This window comes from Neopelma chrysocephalum, unplaced genomic scaffold (assembly GCF_003984885.1).
Source record: "Neopelma chrysocephalum unplaced genomic scaffold, ASM398488v2 Primary Assembly neopelma1_43, whole genome shotgun sequence".
In the NCBI taxonomy this organism is placed as follows: domain Eukaryota; kingdom Metazoa; phylum Chordata; class Aves; order Passeriformes; family Pipridae; genus Neopelma; species Neopelma chrysocephalum.
The window spans coordinates 12,278,446-12,293,909 of NW_020897702.1; the positions used below are offsets into that span (position 1 = coordinate 12,278,446).

Consider the following 15,464-nt stretch of genomic DNA (forward strand, 5'->3'; position numbering starts at 1 on the left):
TCCTCAATGTTCTCAACATGAACATTCAGTTTGAAGAACAAACAGAATGAGGTTATTCCAAACTGAGCACAAAGATGGATATGAATGATTTCCCACCAAAAGCAGCTTCTCCATACATGAAGACCCTGTGGGAGACTCACGATGGAGCAGCCTGTTCCTGAAGGACTGAATCCCATGGAAAGGACCCACGCTGGAGCAGTTTGTGAAGAACTGCACCCCATGGCAAGGACTCACACTGGAGTAGTGGAGGACTGTCTCCCACGGAAGGGACCCACACTGGAGCAGGGTGAGTTATCCTCCCCCTGAAGAAGAAGGAGTGGCACCTCCCATTCCCTGTCCTCCTGTGCTACTGACAGGGAGGAGGGGGAGAACCAGGATTAAAGTTAAGGAAAGAAGGGTGGGGTGGGAGGAAGGTTCTTTAAGATTTGTTTTTTATTTCTCATTATCCTACTCTGATTTGATTGTCAATAAATTAAACTGATTTCCCCTGGTCGAGTCTGTTTTGCCTGGGACAGTAGCTTCTGAATGATTTCTCCTTGTCCTTAGCTCGATCCATGAGCCTTTCCTTGTATTTTCTCTCCCCTGTCCAGCTGAGGAGTGACAGAACAGCTTTGGTGGGCACCTGGCATCCACCCAGCATCAATCCACCACACTGGGCTATACAATCCATGCATTCCCATTGAAGTCATATTGATATAGAACAAAATGTATCATTCTATCTGACTGGTTTTTTTCACTTAGTAAAATTTAGGGGGTTTTCCCCATTTTACACTAAAGGCCTTCCAAATCTTTTACAAAGTAAAACATTCCATGGAAAGATCAAACCATAAATCACAGAGAGACCAGAAACTTCTAAAAGTGAAAAAGGTAGTGACTGAGGAAAAAACCCACAAAACAAACAAGAAATTATGTATGCATATTATGAAAGACTAACCAATTTGAAAAATAAAGCCCTGGCCTATTAATTGCTTTTCCTTTTTCTAATAGTTAGCTCACAACAATCTTTAACTTAAACTGGAAAGCTATCAATTTAAAAACATTAACTAAGGATTTAATAAATGTTCTGCTAAACATCTTTTGAGGTGGTAAGTACTGAAGTCACCTCACTCTTCCATCTAGCCAGAAAAAATATTTAATATGAAGCAAAAACATTTTATACTTTTATAGGTTTAAGTGATATTAACTATGCAACTGTACCATATAAATGTTATGATTTTGTCACTAAAATATTTATCTAAATAGAAATAGTGGGAGAAAATTCTATGCTTATTTACTTCTAGGTATAAGACAACTTTATGTTAACTTCTTCCTGGATTAATAAATTTGCTCCAATCTGTCATACTTTCCTCAATTCTTTAAGTACCCATCAGAGGAAGGAAAACCAGGACAAAGTTATTGGATGGGTTTGAGCTAGTTAAACTTTCTCAATATTTAAAAATCCTCCTACTGAGATTAATTCTTAGCTCACTTTTTTATTCATTACTGACTCCTAAGGAAGGAAAAAAATACTTTCATTGCTTACATGGAATTTTTTAAAAAATACCTACACAAGAATACATTTAAAACTTCTTTGACAAAGCTACATTTGAATAGAAATATAAATGAAAGCACACAGTAGATTCAAAGGGTATAAGGACACCATATCAATGGATGAATTTGACAAGTTTGATCTATAACATATCCTACAAGAGTTTCTCTGGGGTGATGAATTTGTTTTCTCTTCTTTTCACTTACCATATTCTTAGTTCACTCGTATACATTCACTGGACAACACTCAGAGTATTTCATTAAATATAAATACCAATCTACATCTCTACTATAAGCTCTTTGTGGGAAAGGAAAGGTACATCAGCATTCAAAGGTTATTTTGGGGCAGGGAGCGGGGAGGGAGGAAAAAAACAGTGTAAAACTCTTTGGTTGAATACTCTATTAAAAATTACTGCAGTCTGTGCTAATACACTTCTGTCTTTGTAAAACTCCAAGTAATTCTTATGAAATATTTAACACTGACTACACACATAATAAAAAAAGGGGGGGAATAGGAAAAAAGTGTACTATTTTACACAAAAAGAGGCCCAATGCAACATATTGCTGCCAGCAAACTTACCAGTCGTCTTCTCTCCTCTTCAACAGCAATCAGGAGCCGAGCAAACTCTTTTAAGGACTGGGCTGAAATGAAAACAAAGAAAAAGAAAGTTCTGCTTAAAATTAGATTTTAAGACCATGTGAGTCTGTTATCTGGATTGAAGCTATAGTGATAAAATACTGCTCTTATATAGTACTTCACTAAAATTAGTATCCATTAAATGAGCCACAAACTGAAACAAGAGGTAGGCCAAGAGCAAAGAACCTGAGTCTTAAGAGGTATATGTATTTTAAAAATAATTTTTTAAATAGAATAGAGCAAATTGATTTTCATGAAACATGCAAAGACCAGTCTCAAAACAAAGAATTCTATTATCAGCTACAAAATTTACTTTAGCACACTAGAAGCAGAAAGAAAAATATTGCGGTTTTCCTATTAAGGTGCAGCAAAAAATATTTGCAAAAACAATGAAAAATACTCAGGTAAAAATTTGAAAGTCAAAATTAGAAGACATGCCAACTGTTTAGATTTAACAGCTCTTTGGCTTTACATTTTACAAGGACAAGCTCTCAGGTGACTCAAACAGATGATTGATTTATAAGCTTTGAATTCTGTTACAAGTGTGAGAAAGTCTTTGCTCAAAACTGTTTTCAAATAGAAGTCAAATGGCTAAAGCAAATGTCAATGGAAACAGAACAGAAGAATTAATCCATAAAAGAGGGCAAGAAAGAGGAAAAGATTCTGAAAGCTCTTAAGGCTTTATTCTCATGTATGTAAATCTCTCCAGAAAAATCTTTTTTTCCATTTACATTACTTTCTGAAGGGCATATGGGTTATTCAGAATTCAGCATCACAGTTCCACAGACAAAAATGCCAGAGAAGAATCATGTAAAGAGAGCTAAGTATCTCTTTTTACTTTCTCCTGATACAACCAGCAGTAATTGCTACTAATGACAGGACGCTAGATTTCATGGTTTAAATCTCTGATCTCAGAATACAGATTCATAAATCTTAGTTCCTCACAATAAACTTGAGGCAATCTGAATAATTTTTGAATGAGGAAAAAAAAACCCCTGTAAACAAAACTCATGGAATTTCTCAAAAGAACAGGCTTGAAAAAGCCTTCACAGTTAACCAACACACAGTGTTGAGGTTAAGCTAACCAAACTCATCCTCTTTGCTATTCTTCCATTTTCCTAAGTGTTTTTACAAAATATGTCAGTCTCCATTAACATGGCTTTATCCTCTCTCAACTTCCCTGTAAGATTTAAGGAAATAAGTGCATTTTCTAGAAAGTACTGGAACATAGCAGATCCTTTAAGAGGGAACCAGTATCTGGCTTGCCTTAACTGCCTTATCTGTGTGCACAAATTGCTACTTAGTTTTTGGACCATTCCTAAATAATTTTTATCCTTTATTCCATCTGGACCTTGCAGAGGTCACCCTTGGATTTTTCTTGCTCTCTTTTAACTTTTACAGTTGAAGAACACTTTGTTGTTTATTCCAATTTCTTCTCCAAGAACTTACATAGTCTATTTTTTGCACCTATAATGTTATACTTGCATATCTTGACCTCTAAGTCATTTTTTGCTGACAAATTCTTTTTCCCCTCTGTTATGAGCTCTTTGTTTAGTCTAAATACACCTGGTAAGTTAAATGTGCATCTAGTTGGGTCTTGAGTCTTTTCCTTTAATATTTTCCCCTGAGAACACAAACACCAGAAGATTTTTCCAGTTATGTCAATATTAAGAACTTAGTTTGATATCCACTGAATTAACTCAATCTCTTAGAGTCAGTTTATAACGTTCATCAAAAAAACAAAAAAACAACAAACAAAAAACAGGTAAAGAAATAAGCTGATGAACTGACTGGTTATGTTACCTGACATGGAATCTGTTGAGCATTACATTCAAGAATATTGAGTACCCAATACAACATCCTAAAAACTAAATAAACAAAGAGCCAGACAGACAAGGCTAAACTATGAGGAAGTGGGGAGAAAAAAACTCAACCAGTAAGAGAGGCTTTTGATTCATATTCCTCATTTCAAGGCAGAACCAGAGGGTTTTTTAGTTTCAAAATTGAAACTTTTGTTTAGTATTCAAATAAATCCAGGTCAGTCAGAGAAAAAAAGCATATACGATATGTTCTGTAAGTCTGCAAATCAAGATTTTCTTCAATATTTAATACTAACATAAAGATGTATACACTAATATATAGATGTATGTCACCTATACAGCACCTCAGCTAAAGACTGAGAAGCTGTCTCCATCTCCTCTTTCCCATTGACTCACCTTTGGGGGAATTATAAAGGTCAAAGTTTCACTAAGAACATAGAACCTACACTCTTCAGAAGCACTTAGACAATCCATCTCCCTGATCTTAAAGACCTTCATCGGAGAGACATCTTCACATCAAGACTGACTACACCTCCACTGCTCACTGCCCAACACCCAGGAAGCCATGGAATGTCTTTCCCCAGCTCAGAAGGTGTGCAGGGAGAATAGATGCATCATGTAATTCATACCATAGTGAAGGATGCACACCCAGGGTGACCCTACCAGTTCTTGTGTCCTTGCAACACCACCACATATATCGAAAAAGACTTTATCTGCCCCAGCTCTCCTACAACACCCCTGAGTATCGCAGTACTATTCAGAAGTTATACATCCTTCTTCCCATACAACCCTCACTCAGGGTGGCCTCATTGAAAGGCAGTGTCTGACCCTAGAGAAGTTCAGCTGTGCTAGAAGACACAGCAGGAGGGGGAAAGGGAAGGAAAGACAGTCCTTGTTCCAGTTTTCCCAGCATACATTTTTCCTTTCTTTCTCTCCTCTTTTCCCACAGAACCCTCCAGTTGCTAACAGGTGACAAGTCTGCCAGATCTCATTTTGGGGGTGGGCAGAGGGAGGGATGATGAGGGCAGAGCTCACCAAGGGGTGTCAGGCCTCCTGGGCAGCTCACCCACTGGGCACTGGGCACCCGGGCGAGCTGGGCAGGGGCGTCCTTCCCCTCCACAACTGGGCCTCCTGCCAGGATTTCAGCACAGACTCTAGGCACAGAGTACACACATCTAACTCTGGATTCCCAGCTCTCAACAGAAAACAAACAAATACTACAACAATAATTATCTGAGGTGCTCTTATGCAAAAAGATAAAAGACGAAGATTTAGAAATTAGACCCATTTGTGTCAGATGCAGTTCATTGTCTGTCAAGATGCCTGGGCATTACATACCAGCCTCACAATCTTTTCTCACTAAGGTCATAATAATTTTTTCTCCCCCTCTTTTTAATCACAATAGACATAGAAGAATTAAAGTGAACTTTGTAAATACAAAAGGAGGTGGAGAAGGAAGAGTCAAGTATTTTACAAGAGAAAATGTCCTGGGAATGTGTTGATAAGGAATAAATTCTGAAAACGCATCAATAATATAAAGTACAATATATAACCTAACTTACATTAAATATGAAGGTATTTTTAATTATTTTCAGAAAGAATTGTTGTTATTGGTGGGCCATTTTAAGAAAAACAAAGTGCTGACTCAAGACTTTAATCTAAGTTATTAGGTGATATTAGCTTACAAAATCTCAACAGTTTTACAGTCTGCTTTTTATTTAAGGGCTACTACAAAAGGACTTGTAAGATACATTTGACATCATGATGGAAATGATGCCTGTGAAAAGGAACACCCAACAGGTAAAAACCATTGTATATATGTATCTGACTGCACATTTGTGGTCTCATTCATCAGAATCGCAGCAGGTTGCCAGCTGTTCTCTTTGGAGTATTCCCAACCCAGCAATAATGTGCTGCAAAATTTCCCTTGATCAGGAGAAACGGTTCCTATTACTTTATTTACAAAAAACAAAGACCCACTCTCTATATTTTTAAATGAAAAGTCTTTTAATTAGTTTGCTTCATAAGGAAGCAAACTAACAGTATCAACAGCTTAAACTTTAACAGTGTACATTAACAATGCCTTCTTTTTTCCAAAATCCCTAGAATTTCAAACACATAGTACAGCTCCACAAACAACTACACTAACATAATCAAAAGAGAACTGAAGTTTGATGTATGATTAAGTGAATGAGGGAGAAGTGAAAAGGATAAAAATGCATTTATCTGAATTTATGGAATGCATTATTAAAAATACAACTCATTTATGCTCTAGTAATCTGGTTTACTGCATTAAAATCAACCCAGTGGTCCCTAGGAAAAAAAAATGTATTTAACAAACCTTATGAAGCTTTTGCCATATGCCTGTGTAGAGAATGTATCACCTTAAAACAGCATGTCTACGGACATTATTGAAGCTACTCTAACAATCATTAACTTAATATTTAAGGGTACAGTGTTATACTGTACTACTAAATGTTACACACAATAGGTATGATATCATCTACATCTAATGAGAAAAGGAAAACAAGTGTATGACACATACAGTAGTTTAAACATGACCAATACTGCACTCAAACACATAAAACCAAGTTTGGAAGGTAATGTTCAACCTAAGATAGAATGGAAAGTTACTGTGGAAGACAATAAAATTTAATGCTCTTTTCTGTGCAATGGACTGTTGGTTTAATTTTTATTTATACACGCAGCCTTAAACAATGCATAGGCAATTTTTAAATACTCTACACGAAACAACATTTTATACCAATATGAGCAGATACCACCACTATCTTCTGATGACAGAAATATGTCATTTGTTCTTATGACACCATGCTGTATGAAAGACAAAAATATGCAAGACTGTCATCCTTGTATCTTCCTGATGTGACTGAGGAAACGCCAGGAGTGTGCTGCACATTGCTCCCAGTACACTTTGGCAGGAAGGTCAGTCAAGTCCATCCTCCAGAAGTGGTCATATCTAGCAGAGACGTGGTATAGCACGTGGCTCTGAATTCATGCTTGAGCACGAACTTCAACTAAAGTCTTCAAGGGAGTTTTTCCCAGTAAGTAACACATTAGTGAATCAGAATTCAAGATGGACCGATGGCCCATAAGGAAATTTTCTAAGGTTTAACACTCGTTTACTAGACTTCAGTGAGAAAGCAAAATAAATGTAAGACCCAGGAAGGCTGGGAGAAGAGACTTTCCTTTCCAGTTCTGAAACTAAACATATCATTAAATAGTTAATTCACAGTTATATTTCCAGAGCTTTTAATGATTAGCATTATTTGCAGCCACAAATGTTATTTCAAGCAGTTTTTCAAAAAATCACAACATCAAATAAAATTTCCATCCTTCTTTCTGTGGCTTTAAGCCATACCGAAAAAGTAGAGGTGGTGGTGGTGGTGGGGAGGGACAGCACGTAGGACAAGAGTAGCAACAGATGGCTTCCTAATCAGACAGAAAAACCAAAAATTTGAGATTAACACGGACAAGCCACAACAGATATGAACAGACAATAATCTGCTTTCTTGGTACTTTCTACCTGAGTAGAATTGTGAATGTCATAAAAGCCACATAGGACCTGTAGTGTCTATCGGAAGGTAACTAAACTGGATATCTCAAAGTATTAGACTGCAAGTTTTCAAATGCCAAAATGTAAATGCAAAGGAAGACTGTCTCAAAAGAAGACTCCCAAAGCCTGCCATTCTCTTTGTCTTTCAATGCATTGTCTATGAATTTAAATATAGACTTATACAACAGAGGTTTCCCTTACCACTGTCACAACCTGGAAGAATTGTTAATGATTCTTTTCTTCTTTTTTTTCCTACCGAATTAAGCCCATGAAACATTAAAAGTGTACAATTATCTACAACTTTAAATGGAATTAACGTTTAGCCCAATGGGAACAAGCTGAAGGATCTTTAGTCTACAAACTGAAACAAAGAATAATTTGTACAAATTGTACAAAACGTCAAATGTACTTTAAGCTGAGTACTGGTGTCAAAGCATTTTATAACTAGTGTTGACTGGGCTCGAGTATTGCTCTAGTATGATTGAAAAAACAGTAGTGTAAGACAGCTGCAACACAGCCCTACAAAAAACAGCTGTCGCTTTTATTTCTAAACCACTTTTTCAGAAAAGCTGTAAAGTAAATGTATGTCTGATAAATCTTCCCAATTATTGCTCAGGTTTTAATTTTTCTTTAGCTGCTGCTATTTCTTCCGCTGCTTCTACCCTAGGTCTGCTTTCCTCACTTTCCAAGTGGTAACATTTTTGGAGAAACTTCAGCTTGGGAGACTGAGCTCAGTGTCATAAGTAATATTTATTGAGAAAGCAGAAGAGAAGAAAAAATAGGAGAGGAGTGCAGGATTTTAAACCATTGTTTTTCTTACCTATTTTGTCCTCTTCTGAGTTTCATTCCCAAGATATTAGAGGAAACAGAGTAACTGCTTTCTTTTGTTAAGGTTTAAGGTAATATTGCTTAGGTATTCATGTAAATTCCAGTTTGTAAGCTCACATGACAGATAGGCTTTACTTTTAAGCTGAGTATTGGTGTCAAAAGATATATTATGTTAGAAGATTCCATTATGGAAAAAGAAGTGAGAATAGCAAGATAATGGTTCATTTCTTCATAGAGTTTCAATCTCATTTAAATTTGGAAAATTAATATTAGATGTGCTGCCTTATCCTCCCCATTTGGTTTCTCTTACTTCCCTAATCTGGGTATCAGGTTTTATGGATCTGTAATAAGGACCTCATGCATTCCTGTTGTCTGTGTTTACATTTACCACAACCTCCACAAGAACAGTAAAAAAACCCTATTTGTACCTTCCTATAATACAATGAAATGTACTTCTGGTAGTAAAAGACACAGGCTGAAACAAAGATTCAAGTGTAGAGGTTTTAAAATTACATGGATGTACCCCAACACAGAAATACATTCTTAAAGTGACAACAATTTCTGCTAGCAGACAGTGGTTTAAATTAACAGCCCAAATAACCATAAATTTCCTTGAAGACTTCCATCATGGAAAGGTACACAAAGGTAGAGACAACCCTGTCTGGTCTATATTGCACTTGTGATAGAATCAAGACATTCTTAGAGCAGACAAAATGAAGCAATTTCGGACTGAATAAACAAACATTCTTGTTATTTGCTCCATAACTTATCTGGTAAGTAAACTCTGCAAGGGCTTAATCCAGTGCTTTTTTTACCAATTAGCACCACGATCTTTCAGATTTTGAAGCAATTTCTGCCTAATCTAGATTTCAAACTTTCAGCTCTGATGAACTAAAAATTAAAAGAAAAAAAAAATCGATCCAATTTCAAGGATGGTTTATCCTGACTTAACACAGACAAGTCCATAAGAAAAATAAATAGTAACTATTGCTGTAAGAGTTAGATCCTCCCAGGGAGTACAACTTCCAGCAGTCATTTTGTTTCCTGTGGCATTTCCCTCCTTGAACTGTGAGAAAAGGTATTTTGCCTATTTTTTTCAGTTATTGAAAATGTGTGCTACCTTACAAAAGTAAATCCAAATTTGCCAAACAAATCCATTATACATCAGGAAGAAAAAGTATAACAGGAGAGAGACAGAGATGAAAAATGCCTGGTTTAAAGCTCCTGCAAAGAAATTACACAAATGAAAAAGCAAGAAAAATGACAAATTTAAGACTTTTATGCCCAAATTTATGCTTCAAGGACTATGTGTTGTTTTCCAAATATGATCACATCTTCCACTACGTACTGGCAAGCAGAGAATTTTATCAGAGCACAGCTACTGAAATACATGGAACTAAAAGTAAACCAACTCCAAGTTTTCTCTCTACTTCATTTGAGTTAAAGCATTGTAAACTTGGAGTAAATTAAGTGGTATTTTGTCCTCCACATCATAATTTGGAGTATATTGGCTCTTTGCAGTATTAGGACAGGGAGACGGTTGTAAGTGCTCAAAATTCCCCATGAAGACAAAACCAACAGTGAAACTATCACAGATTCAGTAACAGTCTCCCTGCTCGACCTCCTCTGTTTTATGGCATTTGATCCCTGTATGTTTTCAGGCAGTGTTCCCCATGAACAGACATTTTTAAGCCTTTCATTTGCTAGCCATATACCAGGCACAAGCATTTGGGTTTTGTCACACTGTAAAGGCAACAAAAACCAGCAGAAGAGGCCAGCAATTCCACAGTAATGATGGCACCTCCTGTCTGAGCACAATACACGTGTGCCTCACAGTGCAGGCCAGCATGAAAACCATAAAAGGCAGCAAATCAAGGTCTGAGCTTAATCAAGCCCAAAGCTTTGCAAGATGTGTTTGCAAGGACAGTATAACAAGTACATACCATATGAGGCAACTGGAATTTCAAGCCAAAAGTATTTTCATTTTGCAAAACTTTAAGAGCAAATATATCAAGGTATTTTACGAAGTTTTTTTCCTAAACATATGTAAAGCATAAAATGTAGGGCCGCTATTAGAAGTAAAAATCCTTTTACCATGACAGAATTTTATTGAAACAAACCTTCATCAGGGTAACTATCTAAATCGAGTTACAAAGAGTATGATATTTGAGAATTCTTTGCTATAAAAAGTAGCTATCATGTCACAAATATTTAAACATACAAATACATGTCTTGTACAAAAGTTAAAACAATGCTTTGAGCCAAGACATTTACACTTTCCACTCCACTCCTTTTCAACAAAAGTCTACACAAAAAGCTACACGTTTATCTACAAACTAAGAAGATTTGCAAGCATGTCAAGTCATCTTGAATACCGAAATTCACTGTCAGTGCTTGTCAAAACACAATACTTGGAGAGATAACCTGAAGACATGCAATGTTACAAAATTTAAATACATCCAATTACTTGACATAATATCAGTAAATTGCCATGCCCTACTCATGCAGAACCTCACAAAACAAGTACAAGTAGAAAAATTCTAAATGGATCAAGCAAGGGCAAAACATTTCATAGAGTCCTGGAAGATTTTTAAAGCTTATAATGGCTGTCTATCCCACTGCATGTGGGAACAATAGTAAGAACAAAACCCAAACAAACCCACTCCCAACAATTATTTAACTACCACCACTACACTTTTAACACTTTATTAAAAATATAGTTGCAATGTATCTACCCTGTATCAGTGTCCTACTGTATTTATAAAAGCAATACATATTTTGAAAAGATATCAATCTATTTGGAAATTTATTTATCTTCTGTAGCATGGATTCTTCAATACAGAAGGGATGTGGTAGAAAAAGCCCACTCTAGACCCTATTACTATAGCACCTCTCCCAAAAAATAGCATCCTTGAAGTGACAGGAGAAACATTTTAAATCATCTAAGTAATTTCTACAATTTCCTTAGGAACGTGGGACTGAAGGATCTCCCAGGACATCACTTGCTCTCACAGAGCATTATATCAAAACCCTTCTACAACTTAGTAACACTTTTCTTGTCTCTCCTCTTCCTTCTACTCTTCTGAGAAGGGGTGAAGGCTTTTGGGACTAGTCACAAGAAATATTCTACTTTTGCCATGCTCTCAGATAATAAAGAGATAATGGGTTTAGATAAGTGTATCTCTATGCCACTACAAAATGGGGTTTTACATTATTGTATCTGCAAAAGAGAAATCAGCCTCTATTTCCACCTGATGGAGCCACCCGCACAGAAGTCCTAGGGCTGAGCTCCACAGCTCAGAACTCAGCAGGGTGTAGGGAACAATACTCAATACATTATGTTTTGTCCAATAGGTAAGAAGTGATCTTAAAGTGCTTCTGGAAAGCTACTTCGAAATAACAGCAGCTTGAATACACCCCTATTAAAAAATAACAACGTAACTTGCTATACCATAGAAGTTCATTTAATCCAATTAATCTTTACCTCAACTGAATTAAACATTAACCTTTTACTTGAACAGGTCCAGCTTCTCCAGAGTTGACCGATATCCTACTATTAGACTAAGAACACCTCCAAAAACCATGGTATATTCAGAAATAGGTCATTTCTCTGGATCTCAATTTCAATGGTAGGTTCTGGTTAAATCAGATTTCAATCCTCTCCTGCTCTCCACTCCTTTAAGAAGAACTGTGATATAAATTGACTATGAATGCAAATCTTTCATTCTAAGAGAAGAATTGCTACTTCAAGTTCGAGTTTTTTTCAATGACTAAATAACAAGACAATGTGGGAAACAACCACTGGGCAACATACAATGTTAAGCTGCAAAAGTAATATTCAATCATAGCATTCCATCAACAAAGGAGTTAGAAGTAATTATGACTACATTTCAGGCTTGCCAATCCCCAATTCTTCAGAGGCACATCCATACTTTAAATTAAGGCAAAACCCCTGATATTTCTGTCTTTCCAGCTGTACAAACCTTATCTGTGTGTGGCTCTTTGTGGGTGCTGAAAAAGGGGAAGTAAAAGGAAAAGCAATATATTCAGAATGCATCTGAGAATCATTAATACTGTTTTTCTGATTTGTAAAATTTAGTGCATTTATTGCTTGAATGGTAAAACAGTGTAATTAGGAAAAATATTACCAAATACTTCAACAGATGTTAGGTTTGCCATAATTACTTTGTTAAATTTAGGCCTACAAAGGGATCACGAACTTCCTGTGCTTAAAACTCTAATCCTTCACCTTATTTGCTCAAACCTAAAGACAAATATCTCAAAGCTGAGTTGACCAAACCACTACCAGTTTTTGAAAATGAGTTCCTATTGCTCAAGAGGTAACTTGGTAACTTGACAACTCCTAAGTGTTATGCCTTTTTACGAGAAGTGTATTATACACAGCAACAGTACATATCAGTTATTTTCAAAATAAATCTGTAAAGCAATTCTCTAGTTCTCAGACTGTCTCCCCACAGGCATTCATACTTTCACTGGAATGCCCAACTCTAGAAATAATGAAGCTAAGTGATAAAGGAGGGAAAAAGAGGTATATTGAAGGCATGGAATAAGGACAATAAAGTAGAATACAGCTATAAGAATCCAGAAGATCAAAGTATTAATGAAGGACACAAAAGCTACTTCATCTTGATCTGTGAGTGGCATGGACTTGTCCATTCATCTAGTCAGCTGTTCAAATGTTTCCTCATTTTAACTCCTTAGCAGAATGCACCAGGACAACCAAAGTTATTGCTGTCCATTGCCTGCCTCGATCCTCTTTCTGTGAACAGCATGTGCTCCAAGGCAAGTGGCATCAGAGACATCACAGTTTGCAGTCCAATACAATAAAATGAACTAACATGAATTTTAGACTGCCTTAGCACACCAGTATGCAAACTGCAGTGACTCGGGGGAGCTCCTACTTCACATTCAGCTACTCTTGACACAGAGGAAGGGTAGGACAGACAGGAGTGCAGTAACTGCATCAACTACATCAATCTAATTTTTTTTTTTGAATATTCATTTTACGGTAAACAGGAAATGGAGCATGCAAATTCTAACAACCTTTTGATAGGTATCTTAGAGAGGAAGAAAAAAACAAGGACTGTGTTGTTGATCTTATTTTACCTTTTCCTCCTGAACAGATGAAGGTCTATTGCAATATTATTTTATTTCCTGCTTTGTCAGTCTCATTTGACCTTCCAAAGCAAGGACAAGAGCTCTGGGCTGGACCAAGAGAATGACAGCCTTCACTTTCTGATGCAGATGTTGTTTTGAAGCCTTGATGGGATCCCAGCACTAGCATAAAATCACTCATTTCTTGGAGTCAAGAAACAATAGTGTTCCAGAAACAGGTGACATTTGAAGCTTGTCCTGTGATCTGACAAATAGCTTATGCAAAGTTGCTTTGAAAGTCACCTAAAAAGTTAATTTTAGAATTCATTCTTCCAGCTGGAGGAAAAAGCTGGCAAATCGAAGAAGGTAATTACTGTGGAAAAACAGCATCCAATCTTTCTATGCAAATTCACTCTCCATTGTAAATAGCTTTCTAGTCTAATTCAGGACTCAACCCTTCCCCACCCATCTAAAATAAAAACACCTTTTGTAAAAACACTTGTCTCTAATATGTTCCACAAGGTCAACAAGCTCAAGCACTGGAAATGTTATTTGGATGATGCCTGTGCTAAAAAAATCCACCCCTGGAACTCTACCCTCAAGGTGGTGGCAAGATCCTCTTCTTTCTTTGATTGGATAAGGCAGTGCAGACCTGACATGCTGGAATTAATTTTAGACTCATTTGGTATTTGGTAATTCCATTCAGAAACCCATTTACAAATGAGAATTCAGTACAAAGGAGGTAGAATATCAACCCCAAGAAGAACTTTATTGAACATCAAAGCTAACTTCAAGTGATTAAGGAGGTAAACTGCAAGATAACCAAGTGATTCAGACCATAGGTGGCTCAATAGCAATTAATAAATAATTCAGAAAGAGTCAGGCAAATTTAAGAAGCCATTACATGCCACAAAAAATAATAGCTTGAAATCATAAGTAGCCTGACCACTACCTTCTCAGATTCCTGATTAACCTCCAAAAGACAGTGCCTTAACTTGGAGACTGCAATGTCCACAGATTGATAGTCAAGATTTTTCTCCACACACTGTAGGCAGGCCTAAAGCTCCAACAGAATTTTTTTGTTGTTTTAAATTTATTTAAATAGAGCATTGTATGTACAAGTTTGTACCATTAAAAACGGAATTTGGGACCTCAATGTCAATTAAATTTTCACGTTGTTACAAGAGACGGGGGAAAGGAAACTGAATTTTTTTTCTCTCTTTTGTGTAGTTTTATACATATATTTCCCAGGACAGCAGGACAGATCTCTTTGCTACTTTGAATTACAGGATGCTTGTCCTCTAACAGGCTCTTCAGGAAGGCAAAGTAAATGCTGACTGAAAAGCATTATGCATGTGGATGCTCACTACAGGAAAACAAGAAGACTGAGCTTCTGGTATCATGGCTCAACTCAAACAAGAGAGCTTTAAAAACACAGCACTGGACTCTAACAAACAACTACTATTTACATTTTGCATTTGTTTGTTTTTGAGTTCTCTCCAGTACATTTTAGTTGATTTGAACTAACTGCTGTACATAACATAATTGCTGAGCATGAGCTAGCAGTTCTGTAGATGGTTAGCTGCCAGCAATTTAACAATCCCATGAACAACCTGAGGTGTGAGTCAAGAAAGATCACATGAGCCACAGTTGCTAACAGCAAGAGAAAAGATAACATGTTTTAGAACTTTCAACCTATTCTTTGTGGCTCAATTAATAATGATTTCATAGATCGTCATAATACTGTTACATTCTTAAATTAAGCATCTGATGCTACCTGAAACATCTACCATAATATATTCTCTTCAGGAAAAAAAAAATTCAAAACCAGCAGTGACAGAGTGAATTACACATGCCTTTCAGTCCTTTTTTCTAAACAGCACATGCTAATAAAAACCAGATACTAAGATAAAATGCCAGAATATCAGAACGTATAAGTTTGCCTTGTCTGCTTTTGATTCTG

General features: G+C 36.5%; 1 protein-coding gene across 1 annotated transcript in view; it reads right to left on the reverse strand.

Annotated features, from left to right (window-relative positions):
* ARHGAP42 (Rho GTPase activating protein 42) overlaps window positions 1–15,464 on the reverse strand; it is a 148,957-nt gene that overhangs the window by 93,394 nt on the left and 40,099 nt on the right. The window contains exon 3 of the mRNA XM_027677363.1: window positions 2,108–2,169. Within this exon, the coding sequence (XP_027533164.1) occupies window positions 2,108–2,169 (62 nt within the window). The remainder of the gene's footprint in view (window positions 1–2,107; window positions 2,170–15,464) is intronic.